Raw genomic sequence first — 27,449 nt, 5'->3', positions numbered from 1 at the left:
CGTGTACAATCGGAAACCACTATCTCTCGCCCATCCAGGTCGGGCCTGGAGATTAGGACCGGGTCCTTTCTGGACAGGCGGCCCACCATGATTATCAAGGGGCAACACATGCACGTGCACATGTTCTGAACCAATCTAGGCTTGACTCTCAGTCTGTCATGTATAATGCATCTTGCTGTAGATAATGCCATGTAGTCATAGTATGGCTGTATAGATGACAATATATAGTAGTTTATTGCATTTTATTCCCAGCAACACCTTCATTAAACATGGACACGACGGAAATACCCATAGCTTTTCAGAAATTAGAAATCAAATAAAGCACTTCCAAATTACCTAGCGAACCCACACAACGGTAACTGCGTGCGTGCGTGCGTGTGTGTGTGTGTGTGTGTGTGTGTGTAATTCACCGGGTCGGTCAGGATCATTTGATGGTCGTGATTGTCAGCTTTTACCCTCCCGGAAGGGAGCTGAGAGCTCATATAGTCCGATCTAAGGGCAAGGCTGTGACCTTCACACACGCACACACCCGTCCTCTTGCTCGAGGGGGACAGTAACCACCCACTTAGTCAGTGAAACTTTTCGCAACCTGAGCGAGGCGCGAACTCCCGTCCACCAGTTGGCAAGCGGGAATGTTACCACTGCACCAGCGAGTGTGTGTGTGTGTGTGTGTGTGTGTGTGTGTGTGTGTGTGTGTTTGTGTGTGTAAGCTTGCAAGATATCCTGTTGTTGGAGCTTGGTTTGGCGGTGTTGGTGGGTCAATGGTTGAGGTGGGTTGGTTGGTGGGTGTACAGGCAGCATGGGCAGAAAGGGTGGATACTGTGGCCAGGGTGGGCACGGTGTATGGTGTGGGCTAATGAGGAGGATTGTTAGTTGTGCAGTTTGGGTGGGTGAAGTGAGTTAGGTAGGTGAATGGGTGGGTGAGGTGAGTTAGGTAGGTGGATGGGTGGGTGAAGTGAGTTAGGTAGGTGAATGGGTGGGTGAGGTGAGTTGGGTAGGTGGATGGGTGGGTGAAGTGAGTTAGGTAGGTGAATGGGTGGGTGAGGTGAGTTAGGTAGGTGGATGGGTGGGTGAAGTGAGTTAGGTAGGTGAATGGGTGGGTGAGGTGAGTTAGGTAGGTGGATGGGTGGGTGAAGTGAGTTAGGTAGGTGGATGGGTGGGTGAAGTGAGTTGGGTAGGTGGATGGGTGGGCTGAGTGGGGTAGGTAAGCAGGCAAGGTGGGACTGGTGGCCAGGGTTGGTAGGTACAGTGGGCAGGCAGACCAATTTGTGTAGGTGGGTGGATGAGTGAATTCCCAGAGGACAAGGCAAGAGATGAGGTTATGTTGGTACTTCATATGATATTCTGTGTCCTCCTATATTTCAGTTCTCTGTTGCCACTGAATATGTGATGTTTGCCTTATTTCCATTTAGAAGAGAACTTTATTTTTTCATGAGACGTGTCTTTCTCGTCAGCTGCTAGGAACATTATGTTATTCTGCTTGTATCATATATTTCCCCTTTCTATCGTGCTTCTACTTCTTATATTATTATTATTATTATTATTATTACTACTACTATAATTATTTGCACACCTTCCTACTCATGATATTCTGACCGCTATCACATTTCTACCGACAGGGGAGAACTCTGCCGCCATGCAGCATGATGCATTGCCAGACACCAGCAGCGAGGGACCTGGATACTCCTCCTCCTCCTCTTCTTCCTCCTCATCCAGTCTTTTCGCCATCTCACCTTTCCTCCTCTCCCTCGTCTCCATCTTCTGCATCGTATACAGTGACTGGACAAGAGGAATATCAATAATCTTCAATCATTCTTCAAACAGTTCTCGGGTACTCAAGGCTCGCTATGTAAACATTGGAGTAGTCACTTTGAAAGTCTTATTAATATTCCCTAGCGAGTTTAAAGCCTATTTTTCATGCAATTATTTATCATTTAAGAAACCTACTTCATTACATCAGGAAATTATCAGTTCCTGCATGCCACGTAAGTTCATGCTGACAAATATTCAGTCGATAATATGCTCAGTTGCATTGTTCAGATTTGGTGTGATTGATGGGGGAGCAAATGCTGACAAAACCAGATGATGGAAAGGTTAACTCCTTCACTGTGATCATTTCTTATTTATTTTTTGCATGCAAGCCCTGGATGATGATATTCACCTTGCGAGTGACTTTTCGAACTGGAAGGACAATACACATCCTTCATCAACCCCAGTACTGTACTATTTTCTGTTCACTTGAACTTGGCCCAAATTTGCCATTCTCCATCTTAAATGCTCAGTTGTAACAAGAGATAAACATCAGATGATACTAGTCATAAATTCCATTAAAAGGATGGGAAGCCGAAGCATGGTTTATTTTTCTACTGAGCTGCATGAAATAAGCAAAAATAAAGACGAAAGCCTGGGCGAATCATTTTTGCCGTGTCAGATAAAATCGTCTGGAAGAGTACAAAGCAAAAAACATCACTGCAGTAGAAAGGTTGGCCAGTTCCATCCCTTTGTATGTTTTTTTTTTTTTTCTGCATTTTTACGAGGCCCGGTGGTAGTGTACATAAATTTACATCCATATGCTTTACTAGTTTCATCTTTCTATATATAACGATTGATGTAGTTTTCAACTATGTACCCTTTACCTCTCGATGTACTGTATGTTATCTGCTTCAATACAAATGCCCTTTTTGTTGTACTCTTGCCACCTCCAGATGATTATGTTCAGCTTGGGAGAGATTTGTAGAACTGAAGGAGTTAGCAACAGTCTTCATTAATACGTTCATTACATTTTTTTCGCATCTGAATAAGGCAATCCAGAGGCAGCAGGAAAATAAACATGAAAGAGACATCATCTGTTTTAAGTACTGGCCACACAAGTCCGATGATGCATTTTTTGTATTGTTTTAACAAACTCTTAATTATTTTATTCAGCTTAGGACATACATCTCGAATTGAGTGGCTTATGTTTAGCATTAACGAATTCCTCCAGTATATGAGAGTTTTTATACACTGAATAAAACTGTCTGGAGGTAGCTAGAATCATACAAACAACATCATCAGACTGAAAGGGTTAAGTTTTCTGAATCAAGAAACTGGGTTGTTTGTCGTGACGTATTTTTATCGCCCACTTAGGAAGGCGAAATATATAATCTCCTGCGTCTGTGTGTCTGTATGTATGGCTGTTACCAATGTATCTCAAAATCAAGTAGGCAAATTGTATCCAAACTTTGTGAGTAGTATCCCGAGAGATATGGTTTGTTTGTTCATAATTCTGGCGAAGCTGTGATGATTTGTCTCCAATTGCCAGAGGATTTTGCAAGAAAAAAAATCTCCAACTTTTTGTTTTACCTTGCTGTTATTCACCATTTTTATCGTACCCTCAACAAAGAGAATGCCTGTTTAAAAGGTAACTATCAGAATTTCTTCAAAAGCCCATTATACTCACTGACCTTCACCAACATAATATCCTTTACTTCAGACTTCTGAATGCTAGCGCGATATTTAAATTAGCAGCAGTAAACAGCAAAATCCTAATACTGTACTTTTTTCCGATTCAGGGGAAGTTGCAATGATATACCTCTCATTGCCAAAGGATTACTGATCTAGTTTTTAGTGATGGCGGGCAATACGCATTCGTGGGCAAATGTGTTGCCTTTTATTTATTTATTTTTGTTGCCTCCAGAGAACTGAACTTTGACAAGGAGAGGCTTTTTGAGATGGAAGGGTTAGGTATCACGTAAATAAACTTTTACTGTAAGAGGTCATCCCTAAATCAAATAAATTCGTCGGGAAGCAGCAGGAATAGATGTTATAACACAATCTACTCTCATATTTTTCAAGTTAATTTTGCTTCTTTCAGCTGTTTTTTTTTTTTTTCGGGGGGGGGGGGATATTTGTAGTGCCGTGGATAGATACAGTCGGCATTAATCGCTTCACCACCTGAGCCAATTTTGTTTCCCATAGCTATATTAAATTGTCTAAATGTAGCAAAAAGAAAATATATAAGTTATCGTACCGAAGGTTAAGTTTATACCCAGTGATGGAAAAAAAAAAAAATCATTTACAAGGTTCATGGTGGTTCAGTGGTTAGAACAATTCAGTTGGAGTGACAGCTTTTAAATAGTAGGTTTGACCCTCTAAAGATGACTCGAGGTGCTTATATCATGTAATGCCTTCAAGGGGAGGAGTTACTCATCCGCACTTAAACGCAAAGAGCTAAGCTAACCTAGCCAAACGGGAGCTGGTAAAACCTGGGCTAATTCATAAATGATTTATCAGTTAAAACTTTCAGGCTTCTGTGACACACTCTCCACTGAATAAAGTCGTCTGGCGTTACCTGGAATATAATACTTCATCTAGTCTGACGGTAAGAGGCTTGCTGGTAATAGTTTTACACTCAGTCTCCTCTGGTTCGCGTGGAAAAACCTGAAATTTAAACGCGCGTAACGCCATCATATGTGACGCTAAAATTATCAATGATGGTCGTATATATTTTAAATAGATTCGGCGCTGTATACATAAAATAATGGTTATATAGGTCAAAATATTAGCATAGAAATATAAACGCATACTCAAGAGAAATTGAGCAAATGCTTTTGCGTTTTCATTCTCATACGTCCTGTGATTTGTACTACAATTCACTTTAGTTCAGTTTAAAGACTGGAGAAATATTTATCATAATAGAATAAACAATTATTGAGAAGATACGAAAACGACATATATTTCTACTGTTGTTGCCGCAACCGAACAAGACTGCATCACGGTTTTTCTTCCCATATTGGATATTTTGACAGTTACACGAAATGTGTCCCACAAACTTCGTTCTAAAATCCAAACGGAACGTTGCCTTGCGAGATCCGGCCTGATTTACTGTTGACTGGACGACCTTAGATCCTGTAGGAGCGGTTGGAAAGTCGAAGAAACTCAGAAATTTCAAGAAAACTGGGACAGGAGGAATTTCGGCAAGCTACAGGAAAGAGAGAGAGAGAGAGAGAGAGAGAGAGAGAGAGAGTGAAGATGAAATCTTTAGAAAAGATACAGGAGAGTATATTCATGGATTTCACAATTTATGTATTGTGCAAATGTATTTGTTCAGTAAAATAAATACAACATTTCTTTCACAAGTCTCTCGCAGCTCAGCTTTATTTTCCCTTGGAATACATGTGGCAGATGGGGGCACTCACCATGCTCTCACTTGATGTAGTTCAGTCCTAAAGTGACTACACATAATGATATACCAAATTATTCCATATAATCCAGGAAACCACATTCTATGCCTGGTGATGGTTTAGAGGACTAATGTTCTCCAGCCAGAAGTGGAAAAGAATCGATAATCTTGGAATTAACGGAACTGATCAGCAGCAACAGTGGAATCACGAAAATCAATTCCCCAGAGTAAACTAAATTAACTGGGGGCAAAGTACTCCTGGCCCATGGTAAGACTTAACTCATATTTTATTCTGGTATGCTGAGAATGCAATAAACTAATGTACGTTGCTTTTCCATACATAATTTGTACTTGAAATAAAGTTTCGGCGATAACTGTGATCAGGGGCACAGCCAGGAATTTGTTTAGGAGGGTTGAATTCTGGTTATCCTTATTCCTGCAATACGGATGTTTTGAGAGCATTATATCAGTAGGTAGATTAAGAGGAAAATTTATAGAATTTTAAACAACCCAGGAAGCAATCGTTAACAACCAAAAGAAGAAATAAAAAATAAAGTTTTGACTATATGCCTATATTATTAAGCATTTGAGTGACTATGCATTATTAATGGGGGGTCTAAAAACCCAGTACCCCCTCTGGCTGTACCCTTGATAAATATATATTTCTTTAAAATATATTTTAAAACAAACATAGGTCTCGAGCTAAACATAAACTTGCAATCAGTGTAATATACACTATGCTTCTTGCCAATTATATATATCTTTCCTTAACAGCTGGCACAAAGATTATGCCAATCACAATAATTACACCTCCCGACTCGGCTCTGGCACATCCGACTGCTACTCACAGTCCAGCAGCTTCAGTTCACCGGCAGAGGTTCAGCCGGAACTAGCATAAGAGGCGACTAAGAGAGGCCTTCTTGTCTCCAGTCTTTCTCTCCTTACTGTTCTCTTCTTCACTCCTTTCTTACCATCTTTTCTCGATATTTCGTTGTTTCTTCCTGCCTTTAAATTCAGTCTACTATCAGGTGGGACATTTGGTTTCATGGCATGATTACATAAAGGACGTCTCATTGATGTCAACCTCTTCTCTCCTCCTAGACCAAGCCTTTCAACCAATTGACCAATAACGCCACATCATCACCAAGACCACTTCAATGCCAAGTCCACTTCAACGCCATGACCACTTCAACGCCAAGACCACTTTAACACCACGACCACTTCAACACCAAGACCACTTCAACACCAAGACCACTTCAATGCCAAGGCCACTACAACACCAAGATCACTTCAATGCCAAGACCACTTCAATGCCAAGACCACTTCAACGCCAAGACCACTTCAGTGCTAACACCACTTCAATACCAAGACCACTTCAACACCAAGACCACTTCAACGCCATGACCCCTTCAACACCAAGACCACTTCAATGTCATGACCACTTCAACGCCATAACCACTTCAATGTCACGACCACTTCAACGCCACAACCACCTCAATGCCAAGACCACTTCGACACCAAGACCACTTCAATGACAAGACCACTTTGGCACCAAGACCACTTCAATGACAAGACCACTTCGACACCAAGACCACTTCGACACCAAGACCACTTCAATAACAATACCACTTCCACGCCAAGACAAGTTCATCTTCCTCATTTGTGTTCCATTGTTAGTCATACATTTTTGCTCTGAATTAGTGCCATGTGGTCTTTGATACCTGGTGCTCGAAATCCATTATCCATTGTCCAACCTGCACTAAGTTACCATACCCCACCACTGAACTGATTCAGTTTTCTCACCGACTCGAGACACCACATGACAAACGTCTGGTTGTGCTCGTCAACACGCACGCACTCCATTATGAGTATGGGACTGGGAAATCGATTTGCATATTTGAGAACCGATTCTCTGGTAGCTTGTCAGAATCATGAGAATCAGTTGTGCAATCAATTTTCGCCCAACTCTTCCTCCAACTGATTGGATCCCATACAGATTGCATTCAAATGATGTTTCGGGATTATTTCATGTGATGCTGATCACCCTTGCCTTAAATATCAGGCCTGAGTAGCCTAGCACCCTATGCTAGGAGCAAAGGGTGCTAGGCTACTCAGGAGCATCCCTATGCTCCTGATGGGTCAGGAAAAGAACTGGATGACGGATGGAGTATATGAGATCACATAGAGTCACACGTGAGGACACCACTTTTGCCGAGATATCCAACAAGGCTTGGTTAGGTTACTTTTTTTTTTTTTTTTCTCGACAGAGAGAGAGAGAGAGAGAGAGAGAGAGAGAGAGATAAGTTAAAGTTTCTTTTTCTGTTAATTATTTATATATTTTGTGTTTCAAATGGTTGTTGCTGTTGCTTAACCCCAGTTTGCCTGAACGAGCAGACCCGTCGACTGTAGGTAAGCAACTGCCTCCATGGGTTCGTCCCACGTGTTCCCTACACCGTTGTATTGTCTCTGGGTCTCAGTGTGGCATATGCTGTGCAGTGCTCAGTTATGTGTGTTATGTTGTGTGGGCCTCTTGTAAAAGCAGGCTACATGTCGTATGTGCTTGCACCCGATCCAAACCTACGCTGGTAGCTGAGGAGTGCAGGATTATGTCCTGATTTAAACTTAGCTAAATGAACTCGATCATATCCATTTAAGGACACCTCCGATTGGCGGATGTCAGGAAGAGGGCTTGTAGTATAGTTTTAATTGAGGGATTATTTTGTGGGTGTGAAGTGTGTATGAAGGTGTTTCTTCACTGTCCTTGTTGGAATGTTTAGAGGTGGGACGTTTTTGCAGAGAGTTTGCTAATGATTTTGTGGTGATCATTTTATGTGCCGAGGTATGCTGTTTTCTCTGCCATGTAATGAAAGGGGTGTTGTGTATCGGCACTGGCTGCTGCATAGAAGTGTGTGCCTCTCGTGTTGTGGTGAGCATTAGATTGGATGGGAGCCCATGTGTAGGCTTATCGATACATGCTGGGGAGGCAAAGCATATCACTGATCTAATGTACTGTTTTTAAAGTTATGAGAGCGTTTCTTTTAGTTGGTCAGCTTCTGGCCTTGTAATTGCCCTGAGTACACTAAGTTTGGAGGTGCACCACCCCTTGATGTACTGTACATGGTCACTGAAGGCGAGTCCAGTGTCATATTGCTCCAAGAATCTTAGTGAAGAGGAAATGTGGCATACAAACATTGTTCAGCATAATGTGAGGGGAGTACCTGTGATCGTGTGTACTGCTGATGGTGAATGTTGTGGTGGACTTGGCAGGGGTGACCGTCAGCGTGTCCTTGACCAACACATGTAGTGTGTTGAGGTAGACCTGTATAGTATATATAATTATTATAGTATTTATAATTATTTTAGCTGGCTGTTCCTGTATTATTATTATTATTATTATTATTTAGTACCAGTAGTAGTAGTAGTAGTAGTAGTAATAATAGTAGTAGTAGCAGCAGTAATAGTTGTTATTATTACTTTATATAAATTACACGAACAATACAATATATAATATTTTGGCTGTTTTCCTCTACTTTTTATTATTATTTTTTATTATCGTTCTTGTGTACTATTAAAAAAATCCAGGTAACGGTCGTTTTCCCAAGCAGCAGCTATTTCTTACAAAATTAGTTTTAGTCAGTTGCATGATTTTGGTGCTATTGAAGGGTGTTGAAGAATAACAATCCTTGCAGCATAGTTTGTTGCATTTTAGTTAGATTAAATAGGGTGAAAATCAAGATCTACCGTTTCTGTAACACAATATTAGAAGTAAAAGTACAACATCCCCAATTCACAGATTAGAAAATATTGTTCTTATGGGCAATAGGTAGTTCTGTTTGTTGTTCTGATGTTAATGGTTTGGTGTTTTCGTATTTGTACACTGCTTAAGAACCCATACCGCTCCGCAAAACGATATTTCTAAAACTAAATCATCCACCCCTGTCCTAAACCATACATAATACGAGGTGGGCAAAGTGCTTTTGTCGGAGATCATACATCAGTATTGCTGCGCACAGGGAAGAAGTGCTATTTATATGTGATATAATCTCAAAATGTAAGCTTAGGTGGAGGTAGGTTAAGTTCAGCCCCCCTGCCTCCCAAAAAAGGAGGACCATATGCCACAGTGGGGAAAAGTTAATAAATAATATCTAATCTAATTATTGTTTAGTTCATTTAGTACACCTAAATTCTAAGGAAATACTTAATGTGATACAAATGTCAGGATTTGGAGATGTTGTTTTCAGTCACCTTAGGTCCCAGACCCAATGGGTAAAACAGGTACAGTCATTTTATTGGATGTTAGATTCCATTAGGTTTGTTTTATGCATTTCTCATTAATGCCTCTCACTGTGATGCCAAGGATAGGACTGAAAGCTATCAAACCTAGAGTGCAAAATGACATGGTTAAAGCTGAAAGATACTGGGTTTAGGACTCAAGAGTGCTATCCATCTATCTATATACCTAGGCTGTTTCCCCTCTATCGGGGGGGTAACCAAGACTAGACGACACACAGTCAAGAGTGCTATGGCTAGTACAGGTTAATGAGGTAAGGAATGAATGATGCAAGCGTAAAGATTAAAGGATGCTAAGACTAGAACTTAATACTACTAGTATGTGGGCCAATGGCTCCTGGGTTAGGACCAAGAAAATGCCAAGGTTAGGGTCAAAAGACGCCATGATTAAAGCCGAAGGATACCAAGCTTAGGTCAATGGACATCAACGTTAGAGACAAAGATGCCAAATTTAGAGTGAAAGGAAAACAAAGTTGGAATCAAATTATTCCAACGGTACAGCCATGGGATGCCAAAGTTAGAAAGGCAAAATCTGTCTATCTATCTATTGCCAGACGCCTTAATCCCTTATACGGGGTGGCCACAAACAAATCGCATCCACGTCACCCTGTCCCCCGCCATTTCCCTGCCCTGCTCCCAATTCACACCCATCCTCTCTCATATACCTCTCCACTCCATCCCTCCATCTCATCCTTGGTCTTCCCCTCCCTCTCTCCCCCTCCACCTCACTCACATACACTCTCCTCGTCAGTCTCTCACTCTCCATCCTTTATACATGGCCAAACCACCTCAATGTGTTTCTCCTAACGTTTCCTATCACATCAACATCCACACCACAACGCTTCTTCAAATCCTCATTTGTCAGTCTGTCTCTCCATGTGACTCCACAGGCTCCTCTTAAATAACTCATTTCCACTGCTCTCACTCTTGACTTGTGTCCCTCCAACAACGTCCATACTTCATTTCCATACGTCAGAGTTGGTATCACAATATTGTCATGTAGTAACTTTTTCACTTCCATGCTCACTTCCCTGTTTCTTATCACTGCCTCCAAGGAACCAGCAACCTTTCCACCTTGTTGTACCCTTTCAAGCACTTCATCCTCCAAACTTCCATCCTTACTCATCACACTACCCAAGTACTTAAACGTACTCACATTTTCCATTTCCTCATCATCCAACCTCACTGTACATTCACTGACTTCACCTTTCTCGAAGACCATAACTTTACTGTTCCCTACATTCACCTTTTGGTTCCGTTTCTTACACACTTTCCCAAACTCATCCACCAAACCTTGCAGCTCCCCTTCGTCTTCACTTAACAACATAGTATTATCTACAAACAACAGTATAAGGAGTTTCCAAACACTGCCCTCTCTCATAAGAGCCACTCCAACATCCACTGCCCTACCTTGTATCTCTTTTATAACCCCATCCATAAACAGGTTGAACAACCATGGAGACATGACACATCTCTGTTTCAACCCAACCTTCAAATAGAAAAACTCACTCAGTTCACTATTCACACGCACTGCAGCCTTAGCACCCTCATACTGTACATACTCTTCACAGCTTTCAACAACTTCCCATCCACTCCATATATCCTTAATACTTTCCACAATCCTTGTCCATCCACCCTGTCATATGCTTTCTTCAAATCCATAAAGGCCCCATACAACTTCTTTCCTTTCTCTAGAAACTTTTCCACTAAAGATCTAAGAATGAATATCTGATCTACACAACCTCTTCCCTTCCTAAAGCTTCCCTGTTCTTCTCCAACTAATTCCTCTGTTATTTCCCTAACTCTGTGAATAAGTATCCTGGCGTATACTTTTCCTATTACACTAAGAAGATAAATCCCCCAATGATTACCACACACTTCTTTTTCCCCTTTTCCTTTGTACAAGGGAATATTTATACCCGACTTCCAATCCTCCGGGACTCTACCTTCCTCCCAGGCCAATCTGCACATCTTCCACATCCATTCTGCTACTATCTCTCCCCCATGCTTCAGCATTTTACCACACACTCCATCAACTCCTGGGGCTTTCCCCATTTTGGCTTTCTTCATTGTTTCCACAACTTCCATCATACTGATTTCTTCCTGTCTTCTCACCTCCCTCCTTCTCCCATCCATTCCCCAGCCACTTATACTCGCATTACTTTCATTCTCTGTGTTCAACAATTCATTAAAGTGTTCTCTCCATCTGCACACTTTTTCTCCCTTCTCAACTAGTAATCTACCATTTTGTCTTTCACCCCCCTACTAACTTCATTGCCACCCTGTCTGACTCTCTTTACCTCATTCCAGAACATTTTCGTACATTCCCTCCACTTGACACTCAAATTCCTTCCAAATTCCTCATCCACTCTCTCTTGCTAATCTTTTCACCTCTCTTCCTTTCTGTAGCAGAATGCTACTGGTAAAACTGAAGGATACCAACATCTGAGTGAAGGATACCAAGGACAGAACTAATGATGTTAAGGTTAAAGTTGACTGATGTTATTGTTAAGACTGGACGATGCCAAGATTTAGGCCAAGCAGTGTCTTCAGGAGACATTCCTGTCACTTGAAAAGTAAACACAAACAATTAAAAAAAATGACAAAGTAGAAATTAGTGAAACTCATTTGAAAAATATAGAAATAAATATGCACGACAAAAGTCATTATAAAATTACTCAGCAGAAGAAGACAAACCATCAATAAATGAAAAAATAAATAAATAAATCAGGCAGTGGACTCTTTATACGTATTCAGCTTCTTTTTAATACTTTCCTATGCCCCAGTTCATAGGCTAGGCGGTTTTACGTGAGAGCTGACAGACACCATCAGCAGATTTTTGTAGCGATCTATGCGCACCGAGATCTATAATAAATGTTTTTCGCTTCAGCGTGATCGAGCGTCCAATGAACGGCTATTAAAAACTGAGACTCTTGCATAAAAATATCGGTATAGTTTCACATGTTCTCATTTCTAGTGTGTGTGTGTGTGTGTGTGTGTGTGTGTGTGTGTGTGTGTGTGTGTGTGTGTGTGTGTGTGTGTGTGTGTATTTGTGTGTGTGTGTGTGTGTGTGTGTGTGTGTGTGTGTGTGTATTTGTGTGTGTGTGTGTGTGTGTGTGTGTGTGTGTGTGTGTGTGTGTGTGTGTGTGTGTGTGTATTTGTGTGTGTGTGTGTGTGTGTGTGTGTGTGTGTGTGTGTGTGTGTGTGTGTTCTAGGTATGTCTTTTGAGGGGGAGGAGGGAGGATGTATTAACACTACCCAATTCATACTTTACCAGTCGTACCTGTGAATGAGCGCCACGCCAAACCTTGACATCCTTGAACTTTTGCCATTATCATCGTCTTACATACCAAGTTCTCGAATTGGGAACATTTCACATTTGTCACATGTCCATTGTTAATAAGATAGCACCCCTCTCTCCACACACACACACACACACACACACACACAAATTACAGGCCGAGAAATAAGAGTACCGAGGACCACCGGGGAACATTTTACCCAGCTATGCAGTTATAATGGCAGTTTTTGTTTTTTTAGCCTTATACGTGAATAGCGTGTTCCAAAAACCAGACTGAAAGGGCATTAACTCCCAATAACTGTTAATGACACTTTGGTTCCATCCTTGGCATCTGTCAGCCTTAGACTTGGCAAAGAATGAAAATCATAATCTGTGGCTCTCACGATTAGACAGGTTGTCTTATGTTTGGATTGTCCAGTTCTCACATTTGAGGTTGAATATCTATACTTCATTTACAGTATACACCATCGGTACTTTTATAGCCTTACTGAGAGCGCAGGGTCCCCCTGCAAGGCCACTCCTTTCAGAAGAATATGGCAGCAGGGGTGGATCCAGGAATTTTCGGTGCGGGGGTCTGATTCGCTGATTCAACCAAAGACTTGACGCGACATACTGATATTTCAATATTGAAATTGCCTCTTTATTCAATGATGCATGGCCGGTGGGGGGGAATGCATCCCCTCATCCCCCCCCCCCTTGGATCCATCCCTGTATGGCAGGAATGTAAAACAGACAACTAAAAAACTCTAAAGTTCACGTATTATGCCAAACTTCCGGCCATCCGCAATGTTTAGACCAAGTGAAACTAAAGATCAATTTGCGGACAAAGCGATCAACTTTGCCGCCACACTGGGTCCAAGTAGGGTCGGCCATCTTTGTTTTGGTTACAATACAGAATAGCCTACAGGTGACACATTTCAGTTGCACAGAAACAAAGTTGTATCAACCTCCATGCTAAAAAACCGATCTTCCCACTTTAAGTTGTCACATAGATACTCATTATGCATTAACGAAAGTCCACACAAAGGTAAAGCATTCTGTTTACTGTACAGTATTTACAGAAGAAACAAGATGGAGCTCTTTTGGTGCCTACTTTTTATTCAGAAACTATGCTGAAACTAGCCATGAGATGATCACACGTATTCGCACTGAGTCAGAGTGTGTAGTAAGGGACTATAAGTACACAACAATGCCAAAATTATCATAATGTAGCGTTAAGATCACAAGTCAACTGTAGGCTACCGTTGAGAAGGAATGCTGATGTAGGTTTAGCCTACATTTGTCCGGTTAGTTTAACGTGACAGAATGATCATTCTGGCACTGCTACTACGCAAAGAATATTTATTATCAGTATGATGTGTGCTTTACATTTCCCAACGATAATTGATATTTTTTTTAGTAAAGACCTACAGACTTTAATTTACATGTGTGAGGGATAACATAAAATACAAACAGCTGATGACAGTTGGAAGAGCCGACAAGAAAACATTACCTCACCGAGTCAAAGGATACCATATTTATTCTCAGTGTTATATTGCACTACATTTCTCAACTATAATTAACGTGGCCCAGCACTGATTCATTGACCAACAGCAAAAAGACTAAAGTTATGTGCCGCTGGGGAAAAGTAAGCATGTCTGGCCGCCCAGTAAGCCTCACAGAAGCACTGAACCTCTTCATCACATTATGCGCAGCACTCACATCTGCTTAGTCCTTTTGCTGTAGTACATATCATATTGTGTAATGTAATACTACCTACTAATAAGTCGGTGGTTAGGCAGGAGTGGTGTCAAAAGTTGTATGAGGGCAGCTAGCCACAGACCGTGGAATAAGGTGAAATTTTCCCATAAATTCATGTATGTAATTTTGGGAATTATAGGTTAGTGCACGATGTCTGGAGAAAAGCAGCGGGGAAAAATTGATGCCAATATGATTGCCATATAATATGTTGTTGAGGTAGTTCACATGTACCCGGTATACAGCCAAAATTATTGTTTTTCACCTTGAAGTGGGCTGTGAGTAGAGTACTATATCAAAACTATACATTTGGCCATGAAATTCATGCAGTATATACACAGACACGTATAAAATGCAAACGCTCGTGAAGTTAGGTTAACTGGGACTTTGGACCGCCTAATTAAGGGAAGATTGCAAATAACTTTACCCTCAGAGTGAAAAAAGGTCTAATTTCTAAAAGATTTCCGATTCCAATGCCCTCATGCTGAATAACTCTGAACTCAACATATCAAAAGGAGAAGTAAGTTTAGCATAATACTCCGAAATAATGCTGATTAAAGCAACCACTGAATGGATGAAAATTAAAACTTAATAATTTTAGATGTTTTTTCTTACGTCAAGATATACAAAGTATGTCTATGGCTCGGACCAATTAGCATACGTAGGAAGGTTTCCAACTTACTGCTAATTAGTCTGAGGCAGAGTCCTACTTAATGGAGACTGGGACTATGCTAATTCCAGCTTAATGAACTGTTACAACAATCCAAAGAAGTAGGTTATTATACATGCTTTTGAGATGGTCTTCCCTTCAGTAATGCCACTTATTATTATCGTATTTATTATTTACTTGTGATACTGTGTAGTGATTACTGTTTTAATGTGTTGTTTTACAGTTACTACTACAACTACTACTACTACAACAGCTACTATTACTACTACTACTTCTACTACTACTACAACTTTATTATTATTATTATTATTATTATTATTATTATTATTATTATTATTACCACCACCATCATCATAATAATCATCATCATCATCATCATCAGGAATTTTCTTGCTCTTTCAACCCTAGCTCACTTCATCCCTGGGTGGAAAAGAGGTGGGGTTGATTATTATTATTCAGACAAGATTATGTTGTCTCATTTCCCTTGCCATTCTTGTGCAGTCGGGACCTAGCAGGCGATATCCTATTTTCGCATTTACCGTATGACAAAGACCCAATTCTTAACACCCTGTCCCACAATGACGAATGACCCGTCTCGTTTTGATGATTGCAGGGGTGGAGGCAAATGAAGTTCTGTATCCCGTGTCGTGTGTGTGTGTGTGTCTGTGTGTGTGTGTGTGTGTGTGAAGGATACGCATGGTAATTGTTAGCTGGGTGATTGTATGCAGTTATAATTTTACTACCATCACTGAACTCTTGATGTGAATGTTAAGAAGTAGTCTTTGGTCGCTGAGGTGAATAGAATCAGTGATTTAAGGATGAATGAAACATGATTACAGCCTTATATCACCTTCGGCTGCTCAGTGTGATGTCTGTGTGCCATAATTAAGTTAAATATTCTCAGTGAACTCGTAATATAAATGGTATTCATTAAATTTAGAGCTTCTGGAGGAAAAAAGGTGTATTAAAGTAGGAGAAAAATTATGTTTGGGGAAGGCTGGGGAAGGTGGCATAAGAGTGACCGTTCTTCACCTCACGACACAGATCTAATAAAAGAGTGTTATGGCCGTCCCGGTATGCTGTTTCCCGGTATGCGTTCGGGTTTTCAGGAATGCAACTCACATGCACACCGGTTCTCACCAATACTTACTAAATATAAATTGTAAAAACGATGGTGATTTTCCAGAAATACTACAGTTTCAAACCTATTGACTCTTTTCTTGATGTAAGTTTTAATATTGCATAATTTTGTTGCTAAAGGCACTTTCAGGGAATTAATATCACAGACATGTTGTACTATTTTAGTTGAGTGTGGTTGTTAGGAAGGTGTTAATAGGGACAGCTACCCAGAATGTATGTGTGGAGGAGATTTATGACTTGGAGGAATTATTGTGTGCGAGATTGAATGACATAAAATAAACGAAACAAAAATTGGCGACACAACTGCCAGGGTCATATAAGGCCGGGGATCAAGGCAAAAGACGAGAAGAAAGAATATAAACTGGCAAGAAATATGAAGTACAGGCATAAACACTAAAAACACACTAAAAATACCAAAAAACGCCAAGAAAAAACACTAAAAAACGAATTACTAAATCTTATACAGCATCTCTCCCGGTGACGACTCAAGGTGCCTGGAACCACTGTCTGACTCTCACCTTCTTCATTTCTGCAATATTCGCGGCCTTTCCTCTAAATTTGGCTATGTTGAGCACCACCTCTTCTTCTCTAAACCTCACCTTCTTTTTCTAACTGAGACTCAGCTGTCCGAGGCAATTGACAGCAAACCCTTTTCTGTATCCTCCTACTTTATACTCATTTCAAAGCCAAAGGTGGCTGTTGTGTATATATACGCAGCAACTTATCTTGCTCTCGTGTTCCTGAACTCTAGTCTTCTGAATTCTCTACACTCTGGCTTCGGCTTTCCTGTCATTCTCTGACTAAATATAGCTGTACTGTTTACTTATCCCCTAATTCTACTGACTATCAAAAATTCTTCGACTATCTTACTTCAACGATGAAACACATTCTATCCATTTCTCCTTTCTCTGAAATCTCCATTCTAGGAGATTTCAATGTTCACCACCACATTTGGCTCTCCTGTTCTTTCACTGATCCACCTGGTGAACAAGCCTGCATCTTTTCTATCCTTAATCACCTAGAGCAGTTTGTACAACACCCTATCCGTATCTCAGACCGCCTTGGAGAGAGCTCCAACATACTTGACATCTTCCTTACAATCAATCCTTCTGCTTACACTGTTAGTCTTTTCTCTCCGTTGGGCTCCTCCAATCACAGCCTTATCACCTTAACCTGCCCTATCACTCCAGTACGGCCTGTGGACCCTTCAAAGAAACGTCGTCTGTGGCATTTTGGAGCCGCGGATTCGGAGGCCCTCAGGCAGTGCTTCTTTGATTTTCCCTGGAATGATTATTGCTTCCATGGCCGGGAGCCATCTGAGTGTGCCTTGCGCATTACGAAGGTTATTCTTACGGGCATGGAAGCATACATTCCTTTCTCATATCCTTTGACTAAAGCAAGAAAGCCTTGGTTTAATCACGCTTGTTCTAATGCTGTCTGCAACAAGGAGAGGGCCTACAAAAGGTACCGAAGCCAACCCATCCCTGAATCACATCATCTTTACGTTTCTGCCTGGAATCGTGCTAAGTCTGTTCTTCGCTCTGCTAAAAATAATTTCATCCATACTAAATGCTCTCAACTCTCCAACTCGAATTCTTTCCGCTCCTTCTGGCACCTTGCCAAAAACCTTTCTAACAACTTTACCTCATCATCCTTCCCTCCTCTTTTCTACTCTGATGGTTCTGTAGCTATTTCTTCTACTGATAAAGCAGATCTCTTCGCACAGACTTTCTCCTCCAATTCCACCTTAGACGATTCCGATGCTGTTCCTCCATCACTTCCCGCCTCTGACTTCCTCATGGCTGACATTAAAATTTCTTCAGCTGATGTATTTTCTGCCATCACTGGCCTCAGTACTAACAAGGCATATGGGCCTGATGGAGTCCCTCCTGTTGTTCTCATGAACTGTGCTTCTGTACTTACATCTTGCCTAGACAAACTCTTTCTCCTTTGTCTGTCAACTTGTACCTTTCCTTCTTGCTGGAAGTTTGCTTTCATTCAGCCAGTCCCAAAGAAGGGTGATCACTCCCAACCCTCCAACTATCGTCCAATTGCTTTAACGTCCTGTATTTCAAAAGTTTTCTAGTCAATTCTCAATAGAAAAATTTTAAGGCATCTTTCCTATCACAACCTTCTTTCTGATCGTCAGTACGGGTTCCATCAGGGACGCTCCACTGGCAATCTTCTCACCTACCTTTCAGACTCCTGGTCATCCTCCTTTCGGAACTTTGGCGAAAGCTTTGCCATTGCACTTGACATCTCAAAGGCTTTCGATCGAGTCTGGCATAAATATTTAATTCCCAAACTGCCCTCTTACGGTTTCTATCCTTCTATCTGTGCCTTCATCTCTAGCTTCCTTTCAGGTCGTTCTATGACCTCTGTTGTAGACGGCCATCGTTCTTCTCCTAGATCTATCAACAATGGTGTTCCTCAGGGCTCTGTCCTATCACCAACTCTCTTCCTTTTATTCATCAATGACCTTCTAAGCTCTACATCTAACCCTATCCACCCATACACTGATGACTCCACCCTTCACCTTTCCATTCAATTCCCGCAACGCCCATTTCAGCAGTTACTTCAACAAACAAGGGATGAGGCTATGTCACATTTAATGTCTGACTTGGCTCGTATCTCTGGCTGGGGTAAAAACAATCTTGTTGTTTTTAATGCATCAAAAACTCAGTTCTTACACCTATCAACCAGTCAAAATCTTCCACAGGTATACCCACTAATGTTTAATAATATTCAGCTTAATCCTGCATCATCCTTTGAAAGATCATATTACAGCTCTTGTAAAATCTGCTTCCAGGAGATTGGGTGTGCTAAGCCGACTCCGTTCTTTCTTTACCCCTGCACAATTGTTGACTCTATACAGGGGTTTTATCCGCCCCTGTGTGGAGTACAACTCTCATGTGTGGGAAGGCTCCCCACATACAGCTCTTCTCGATAGGGTGGAGTCAAATCCTTTTCGTCTCAATAACTCTCCTTTCTCTTACTGACTTCCTTCAACCTCTGTCTCTTCACCGCATTGTTGCATCTTTATCTCTTTTCTATCGCTACTTTAATGGTCACTGTTCCTCTGAAATGTCTGCATGCATTCCTCCACCTCTACGATGGGTGCGTAGCACACGTCTAGCAGCAAACTCTCATCCCTTTTCTGTCCAGCTCCTCTAATGTAAAAGTTAACCGTTACTCCCAGTCTTTCATTTATGCAACAGGTCAACTCTGGAACTGTCTCCCTCTGTATTTCCTGCTGCCTATGATCTCCAGTCTTTCAAATGCAGTGTGTCCAGGCATCTCGAAATTAATGGATCTTGAATTTGGCTCTCTCTTGTATTTTGTTTTTCTCTTGGAGGGAACTGTTACTGCGGGCTCATGGCCTTTGGTTACTTCTTCCTCGTATTAAAAAAAAAAAAAAAGTCCAGCTGCTTTCACAAAGCTGAATTTCCCCTCCCATACAACAGGCAACCTTCCCAAGCACCGACGAACGACGATACGAACCAACACTCGCCTTGTGCTCAGAGAGGTACTAACTGAGAAAATCCCCAAGACTGAGGTACTCCATCAGCAAGTGCCAAACAGTCAGAGAGACGATGCAATACTCACTGAAAGAAGGAGTTGCACCCTCAATTAAAAAACGATGACAACCGGGTGTGATCAATTTGCAAGTAACAAAACCCATATCCCACTGGCGAGACAAGCCTCTGTAAGTGAAGAGACCCACATAGCCACTTGTTAGCCCCCACAGCATACTAGGGATCTTGCCAACGCCGAATCTGTCCAGGAATAAAAGCGTAAAAATCATATGCAGGCAGCCGATGCAGAGGAAAGTGATATCCCACAGTAGCAGAAGAGGACCCGATGCTGCTTTAGCCAACAAATCATCAAGCACATTCCCACACGGGCAGCAACCCAACAAAACCCCACACGATGGCCAGGATGACCAAAGGAGGAAAAGCCTCTTTAACCCCCTAACTGTGGTTAAAGTGACGAGAGCGATACCCCTGTTGCGGCAATCCACACCAAAGTTACCCATTTTTATGCAATAATTCTTGTATCAATACTGTATATAAGACTTAAAAAAATACAAATGCACAAGAAAGCGAAACTTTTCTTCTTACCTGTGAGCATATCAGTGAATGTTTAGGTGCTCCTACAATGCTGTAGAGAGAGGTGAATGCAACGCCATTCTCGGTGTTTTTTCGCGTTGCCGTAGCTCTGTCACACACAACCACCCTCACCGCCACTCACCACAATTCGTTTCCTGACCAAGCACCTCTAAATGCATCACTTTCTTGCATTATCTTAAATGGTTCGCTTAGCACTTCAAAGTCATTATTTTACTATCTATCTATCTATCTATTGCCAGACGCCACAATCCTGTAAGGGGTGGCCATTTGACTTTGAGTTATATGTTTTACAGGGAGGAACACTAACCCTCCACCATCCCACTTGTTGACACGTAGGGAACACGTATGGTTTGGTAATGGTTACCACCCAGCGTTGTAAATGGTTTCTTGGTTTACAGGAAACCATTTGGTTTGTCACTCATTGTAAAGCCACCTTTAAAGGAAAGAAAAGCAATAAGAATGACAGGAAAGATGGGAGAAATAGGAAGAGAGGAGGGCAGGCACAGAAAAAGAATGATAAAGGCTAAGGAAGAAGTAGGCAGCACTACATCAAGTGAGTGGATGATGGTCGCCACCACCTAAACATTATAAAATAAAATAGTGTGATACTGAACCGTGGAAAACTACTCAGTAATAGTAAATGACGCTATCTCAACGAAAGATATTTACATAGCATACACCAGACACATTCACTTTCCATATATTTTAGTCACACTTACACCTACTCTCTATCACTTGTTTACATTGGTGTGATAGGCTACTAAACCGTGAAAAACTACTCAGAAATAGTAAATGACGCTAAACTCAACGAAAGATATTTATTTAGCATACACCACTTTCATTTTCCTTATATTTTAGTCACTTACAGTACACTCTATCACTTATTAACATTTGTTCAAACACTTTTCCAGAGGGGCTAGAAGTGGACGAGTATGTGAAAGTTACGGCGGTGTAACACAGGTGGGTTGGCGCTGCTTGGAGCGTGGTGTGCTGGCTTGTCTTTTCAGAGGTTTTACTGTATATTCTACACAAGAATCACTAGAATCGCTGTTACCAGTAGGTGCATACTTCCTTTTCTGTGGAATGCAACCTCTAACACCTGTTTTCTTAGTAACACCAAGCGAAGTTGAGGGCTTGGGCGAACGAAACGAATCACCTGTAGACGCCATGACTTTCTGAAGCAAATTGGGTTCACATGGTTCCATTATGCCTGATGTGATGTGGAGGATGCTGAAAGGACGACCTGGCAACCCCAAGTGTGGGCGGATGAATACACAAAGTACTCACGCCAAAATACGGGGTGCAACTTTTGAAATCGATTCGTGGATTTTAAACGGACTGTCGCAGCCTGTCGATCGCACCTTTTAAAGGGAATATCTCAGTCAAGAGGTTAAAACTGAAAATACCCGGGGATCAGAAGAATTCAAAGACTCCAATGCAGAAACAGTATGGCAGGAGTCATTAAAAATCACACAATCAGACTGGGGAGAGTAAACATGATCAGAGAGCAAATAAAATCGTAGTAACTTCCTCCGTTAAAACTAAAGCCATACCAGTAAGGCAACAGCCCTGACTGAAGGAAGGGAACACCAAAGCCTACTCCAGTATCAGTCTTTGATCCATCAGTATAAACAAGGACAGAGCCCTGATGGGTAGAGGCATGGTCTATAAAGGGAGAGAGGGACACCTAAGAAGGAGATGAGCTCGTTTTACCAACAACGGACCTACATAATGTCACAGGGCAGAAGCCAAGACCCACTCTTGCGATCCAATGCAGCCAAACTGACGGCCAAGGAACAGAGACGGCTGACTTAACTGACCAGAGCCAGTAACCAAAAGGCTTTGGGAAGATAAGACCAGTGATATATACAAAAGATTGGTCATCATGGGAGATCACGGTACAAAGAACTGAGTCCGGCAGGCTGTGAAGATGATACCAACACTTCATCATCAATGACTGGTATCGTAAATCCAAAGGGAGGGCATCGACATCCACCAACAAACTAGAAATCGGGGATCACCTTAATGCCCCACTTGCCAGACGACAGCAGCATGATGCACCGAATCTAACATCCACAGATGGGCATCTTTTGCTGAGGAGTAGATCTCACACCCACATCCAGGTTTAGAAAGAGTAGGGGATCTATGCAAGACAAGTTGAGTTTGACGGGCAGAATTCCCAGAAGGTATGAGCCAAAACCCACAAAAGACTCCAGATCCGAGATGCAGTGACGGAAATCAAAAGGAAATCGACACATAATAATCCATGTACACCATCTGGGAGTACAAGTACACTGATTACACTGTACATGGGCACAGCAAAAAGAGTAACACAAAGGACACTCCCTTGCTGCACCCCATCTTGAAGTGCTGGACATTAGAAAGCGCACCCCCACTCGGAATCTTAAAAACTTCTAGATAAAAAATGCTGAATAAAAATAGGCAAGCACACATGAAGACCAAACAAATGAAGAGATAGTAAAATTATTTGATCCCAGACAGTGACATATGCCTTCTCCAGATCAAAGAAGACTGTAATCTTGCGTTAGTTAGTAGAGAAAGCCTCACTGACAGAAGATTTCAAGGACAGTAAGGCATCAGAGGTAGACCGCATTTTATGAAACCCATACTGGACAGGGGATAAGAAGTAACCTCTCAAAACAGACACTCACACACACACACACACACACACACACACACACACACACACACACACACACACGCCGACCATTCACCATCTTTTCCAAGATCTTACACATACAAGAAGTCAGGGAAATGGCCAATAATATATATGTAGATATCTTCACCTGGCTTGGGAATGAGGATAACTACAGCAACACCCTAACAAATCCGAACTCACCAGTAACCAGATCTTATTAAACAATGACGGCAAAAGCGAATGGGACTCATCAGACTGGTGAGGTAAAAGGCATAAGGAATATCATCACAGCCAAGAGAGCAATCATGGCACCGCGACAGAGCTGCCTGAAGTTCAGAAACAGAGAAGGGGACGTTATAATGCTCACTCTTAGAAGAACCAACACTCAGACCACGTGACCGAGCACTGACAGTGGCACACTGAATGCGAACGTGCATCCTTCTGTGACCCTCTAGTAAAATAATCGACAAGCAACTCTTCAACAGCAAAAGAATCGGCCACATTCTCACTCGCTGAAAATAAAACTGGAGGGGAGGGAGTGTCAAGTTTTCCAGAAATTTTTCATACCCGGCTCAACATCCTAGTGTGAGAAATTCTCTAGTTGATGGAAGAAACCACCCTTCCAGGATGAACGTCTGGCCTCCTTTGAAACGTGGCGCACATGAGCTCGTGCTCTCTGAAACGCCACCAAATACTGAGGATCCCCAGAGTGGCAACGTATCAGTGAGAAGGCCACACTTTTGGCTCTCACTTCAGAACTGCATTCAGGGGTCCACCAAGGAACCGGATACTTAGGAAACTAATCTTTCGTCCTTAGAATAGATAACAGGGCTGTCAAGTGCAACACATCAGCAAAATAAGACACCGCCTTATTAACACAGCCAAAATAATTCACAGAACAGTCAATGGAACTTAATTCCATGAAATATGGCCAGTCTGCCCTATCCAGGCACCATTTAGGAAGACAATTTTGATGTCCACTCTCAGCAGCAGTTAAAAGTAATGGAAAATGGTCATTGACATACAGATCTGGCAACATGTCCCAATTAAAATCTAGAACAGAATCATCCAAGCATACTGGCAAAGCAATAGCAGTAAAAGTTCCAGTTGGGTTATGGAAATACATCTCACTGAAATTCAAAACGTTCAACTTCCCATCCCCCACCATGAGAAGTAACCTTACTGTCACACCACAGTGAGTGACGACCATGTAAATCGCCCATTGAAAGAAATGGGGAAGGAAGGCTATGAAGATAGTGTCCCAGAATTACCCTTTCGACAATTGTACTAAGAGGAAGATAAAAACTACAAACTGCATCAACGACGTAGAAAAGCCTGAACAGCAACAGCCTGCAGGTGAGTGGAATGGTCCAGATGAGTGAGTGGAATATAACAGCAAAGGAACATAGTAGTAACTCCTTGACGACCCTCGCCTGGAACAGGATCAGAATAAAAGGCATGGTAACCAAAAGGGCCGGAAGGAATCACCAACCGTTGTTTCATGGATACACATGCTTATAGCAGAAACTGTGCAACAAGATGACGCACTTCCTGTCAGCTGGTACATAGTCCCTGACAGTTCCACTGAACGATGGAACCCATAGAAGAGAGAGGATCAGCATAAGGTGTGGGAATGCACAGCCCCTGACAAGCGAGCAGGTTTGGACTGATGCTGAGAGGGCCCTTAGAAAGAGACCGTCCAGCACCATTAATCTGCACATTGTGCCGGTCATCCGAAGGCAAATGTGAGGACGAGGAGAAAGAAAATTTTACAAAATTTCTCCTCTGAGCCGGAGGGACAGGTTGCTTGGAAGGCTGCTTGCAGGCTGTATTAAGTGAAGTGGGGCAGCCAATGTTACCACCAGAAGCCTCAGAAGCAGAGGCAGACTCCATAGGACCAGAACCTTTTGAGGATGATATCCTATGCAGCAGAAATGAAGCTCCAGTGATCCGCACAAGACCATATCCCAGTGGGGGCCGGACAGCATATTTCCCTTCTGTATTACCGCTCAGGGTACGGGGCTAAGATGCGAATGAATGTGTTTGAATGGATGAGTAAATGGGGAGTGTGTTGTCCTGTCTCGGCTACCTCCCTTTCCTTGGGGAAAGCAGCCTAGGTATACAGATAGATAGATAGATTACCGTTCAGCACCACCAACAGGAACGTCTGCCAGGATTGACGATCTCTTCGTCGTTTCAAAACTAACCATAGGTTTTTCTCGGAAATATGCTCAATGTGTTTCCCAGGCAAAATTACCGATATTAGCCTAACCAAACGTAACCTAACCTAACCTTACCTAACCTAGCCTAGCGTTAACCTATCCTACTAGAGCTGCCTGGCTAAGGGAGGTGATGCTGAACCGAAATACAGAAGGGAAATGTGCGGCAGAACCACCAGCGAAACACCAACTTCAAATTGCACCTGGATAAACTCCGTAGACTTTAGGACAAGAGGAACAGCAGAGAAGCCCACGCAAGATTCTACAACAGAGGCTCTAGGTTAATGGTCTTCAGTCTCAGAGGAGTCAGAAGAATCAGTGATGATTGTCAGGTACAGTACAGATGGAACCTTGGTGAGGTTGGACAAAGCAGGGCAAGGAAACACATCACAATTGGCGTCCGCCACCACCACAGAAGTGTGCAAACCCTCTGCCACCGAAATAGGGCAGATACAGTCGGAGAAGAGGGTGGTAGAACAATGACACAAGCAGTAGAACCCTTCGGAACAGCATCCTACAGATAAGATGAAGTAATGGGCAATGGAATAGATCGAGGAAGCTTCCAAGACACAGTTCAGTGCATAAAAGCACCAGAAAGGACAGGAATAAACCCCGGCTGGAAGAAGGGAGACTGGGCCCTCCTCTTTGCCTCAGGAAACAAAATCTTCTTACGGGTACAAATCAATAAAATCTCCCCCAGGCAGTAGCAAAGAGAGCGTTGAGAAGGTGCAGCTTGGGCTTCTCTGTAGTGATATCATTTAAGAAGACAGACTCTACGAAGGCCAATATCTGCACAGCAGCAAAAGTAGCAAACATGTCTTTACCCCTGACAGTGGAAACACCACTTGGGGTAGGAACGTATGACTGCACAGAAAGTGACAAGCAAGCAAGTTTCGATGAAGCAGGGAAAATTAACTTGTCAAATGTCAGGAACAAGGTTGGGGCTGGGGTCAGAATATCATCTGTCCTCTTCTCCAGGCCCTCAACAGTCACCACACCAGGTCACAGTTCCTCCAGCAGCTATGCCCCAAAGTATCAGAGGAGTTCACGGGAAAAATGACACTATTATCCCAGTTATAGGTAGCATGAGGAATACAAGAAATGTCGTTACCAGATACAGAGGTCATAGCCTGTGGACAGAAACTCTCCTGTGGGGTGGACATCTCAACAAGGATGCTTCCATCTCCTGGGCTGGAGATTTTATGTTCACGGCTACAATGGCACTGTGAAGATCAAAAATGCCAAATTCTGACACCGACCCACCAACAGAGGATTTCAACACTAGATGATTCACATATGAAGCAGGCGCTGTTCCTTCTGAACCTGACCTCAAAGCCACACCAATCCAATGTAAATGCCTCCCAGCCCCAGTTGGATGCGGGAACAAAGAACACTCCCCAGGGGTTTGGAATGGCTCCAGGTTGTCAATAAGAAATGTTGAATCTGAAAAGCCAGGGACAAATGCAGAGTTGCAAACAGAATTATCATTTGATGATGCCATATATGTCAATGAAAGACCGTTCTATCACCCCTCCATCCACCTTGGAGCCTAACAAAGGGAGATCATAATGCAACTTTGCAACACTTGCAAGACACAAGAATGCTGAGAGAAAACCAGAAGCTGAAGTAAAGGGAAACAAATAACCAAACAGCAGTGAAATCAAAATCAGTATTTGTTGGGGATATCAAAGAAGAAATAAGGACCTTCATTAGTTTTGTAAAAACAGATGAGACTTTTGTTAAAGTAGGGAATGGGGTATCTCTTGGAACTAAGAATGGAAACGAGTCCATGGTAAACACCAGTAATAACTTTTTTTTTTCCCTTGGTGAACATTTTACTGCATTTCTCAAAGACTGTCCTGACTTAATCTCAAGAATGACAAAATTAAAGGATATTACACGTATATGATTTGTTGAAGCCCAACACACAAATCTACAGATTGTAACGCTAAAATGAACATTTGCTTCATGTGTAGAATAGATAGACATCATAGTACTCTGTGTCCAAGGACAAGTGTTGATGAAGTTTAAAGTGTAAGTGTCAATATGACAGTAGTTATATTGACTGCAGAAGTTAAGGTGATTAATGACACCCACATACATTCTGCATCCACCCTTTTTTGAATATATATAAAAGGAATG

The 27,449-nt window shown here is 42.1% G+C and overlaps 1 protein-coding gene across 1 annotated transcript in view; it reads left to right on the top strand.

Moving 5' to 3' along the window:
• LOC145412893 (uncharacterized) overlaps positions 1 to 26,367 on the top strand; it is a 99,162-nt gene extending 72,795 nt beyond the window's left edge. The window contains exons 7-9 of the mRNA XM_080282689.1: positions 1,620 to 1,849; positions 24,381 to 24,444; positions 26,141 to 26,367. Of these exons, the coding sequence (XP_080138815.1) occupies positions 1,620 to 1,849; positions 24,381 to 24,444; positions 26,141 to 26,367 (521 nt within the window). The remainder of the gene's footprint in view (positions 1 to 1,619; positions 1,850 to 24,380; positions 24,445 to 26,140) is intronic.
• Positions 26,368 to 27,449: the final 1,082 nt, after the last annotated feature.

The sequence above is a fragment of the Coenobita brevimanus genome, chromosome 94, assembly GCF_032717465.1.
Source record: "Coenobita brevimanus isolate Jiangsu-jjx chromosome 94, ASM3271746v2, whole genome shotgun sequence".
Lineage (NCBI taxonomy): Eukaryota > Metazoa > Arthropoda > Malacostraca > Decapoda > Coenobitidae > Coenobita > Coenobita brevimanus.
The sequence above is the reverse complement of the archived record's forward strand: the minus strand, read 5'-3'. Positions and strand labels throughout refer to the sequence as shown.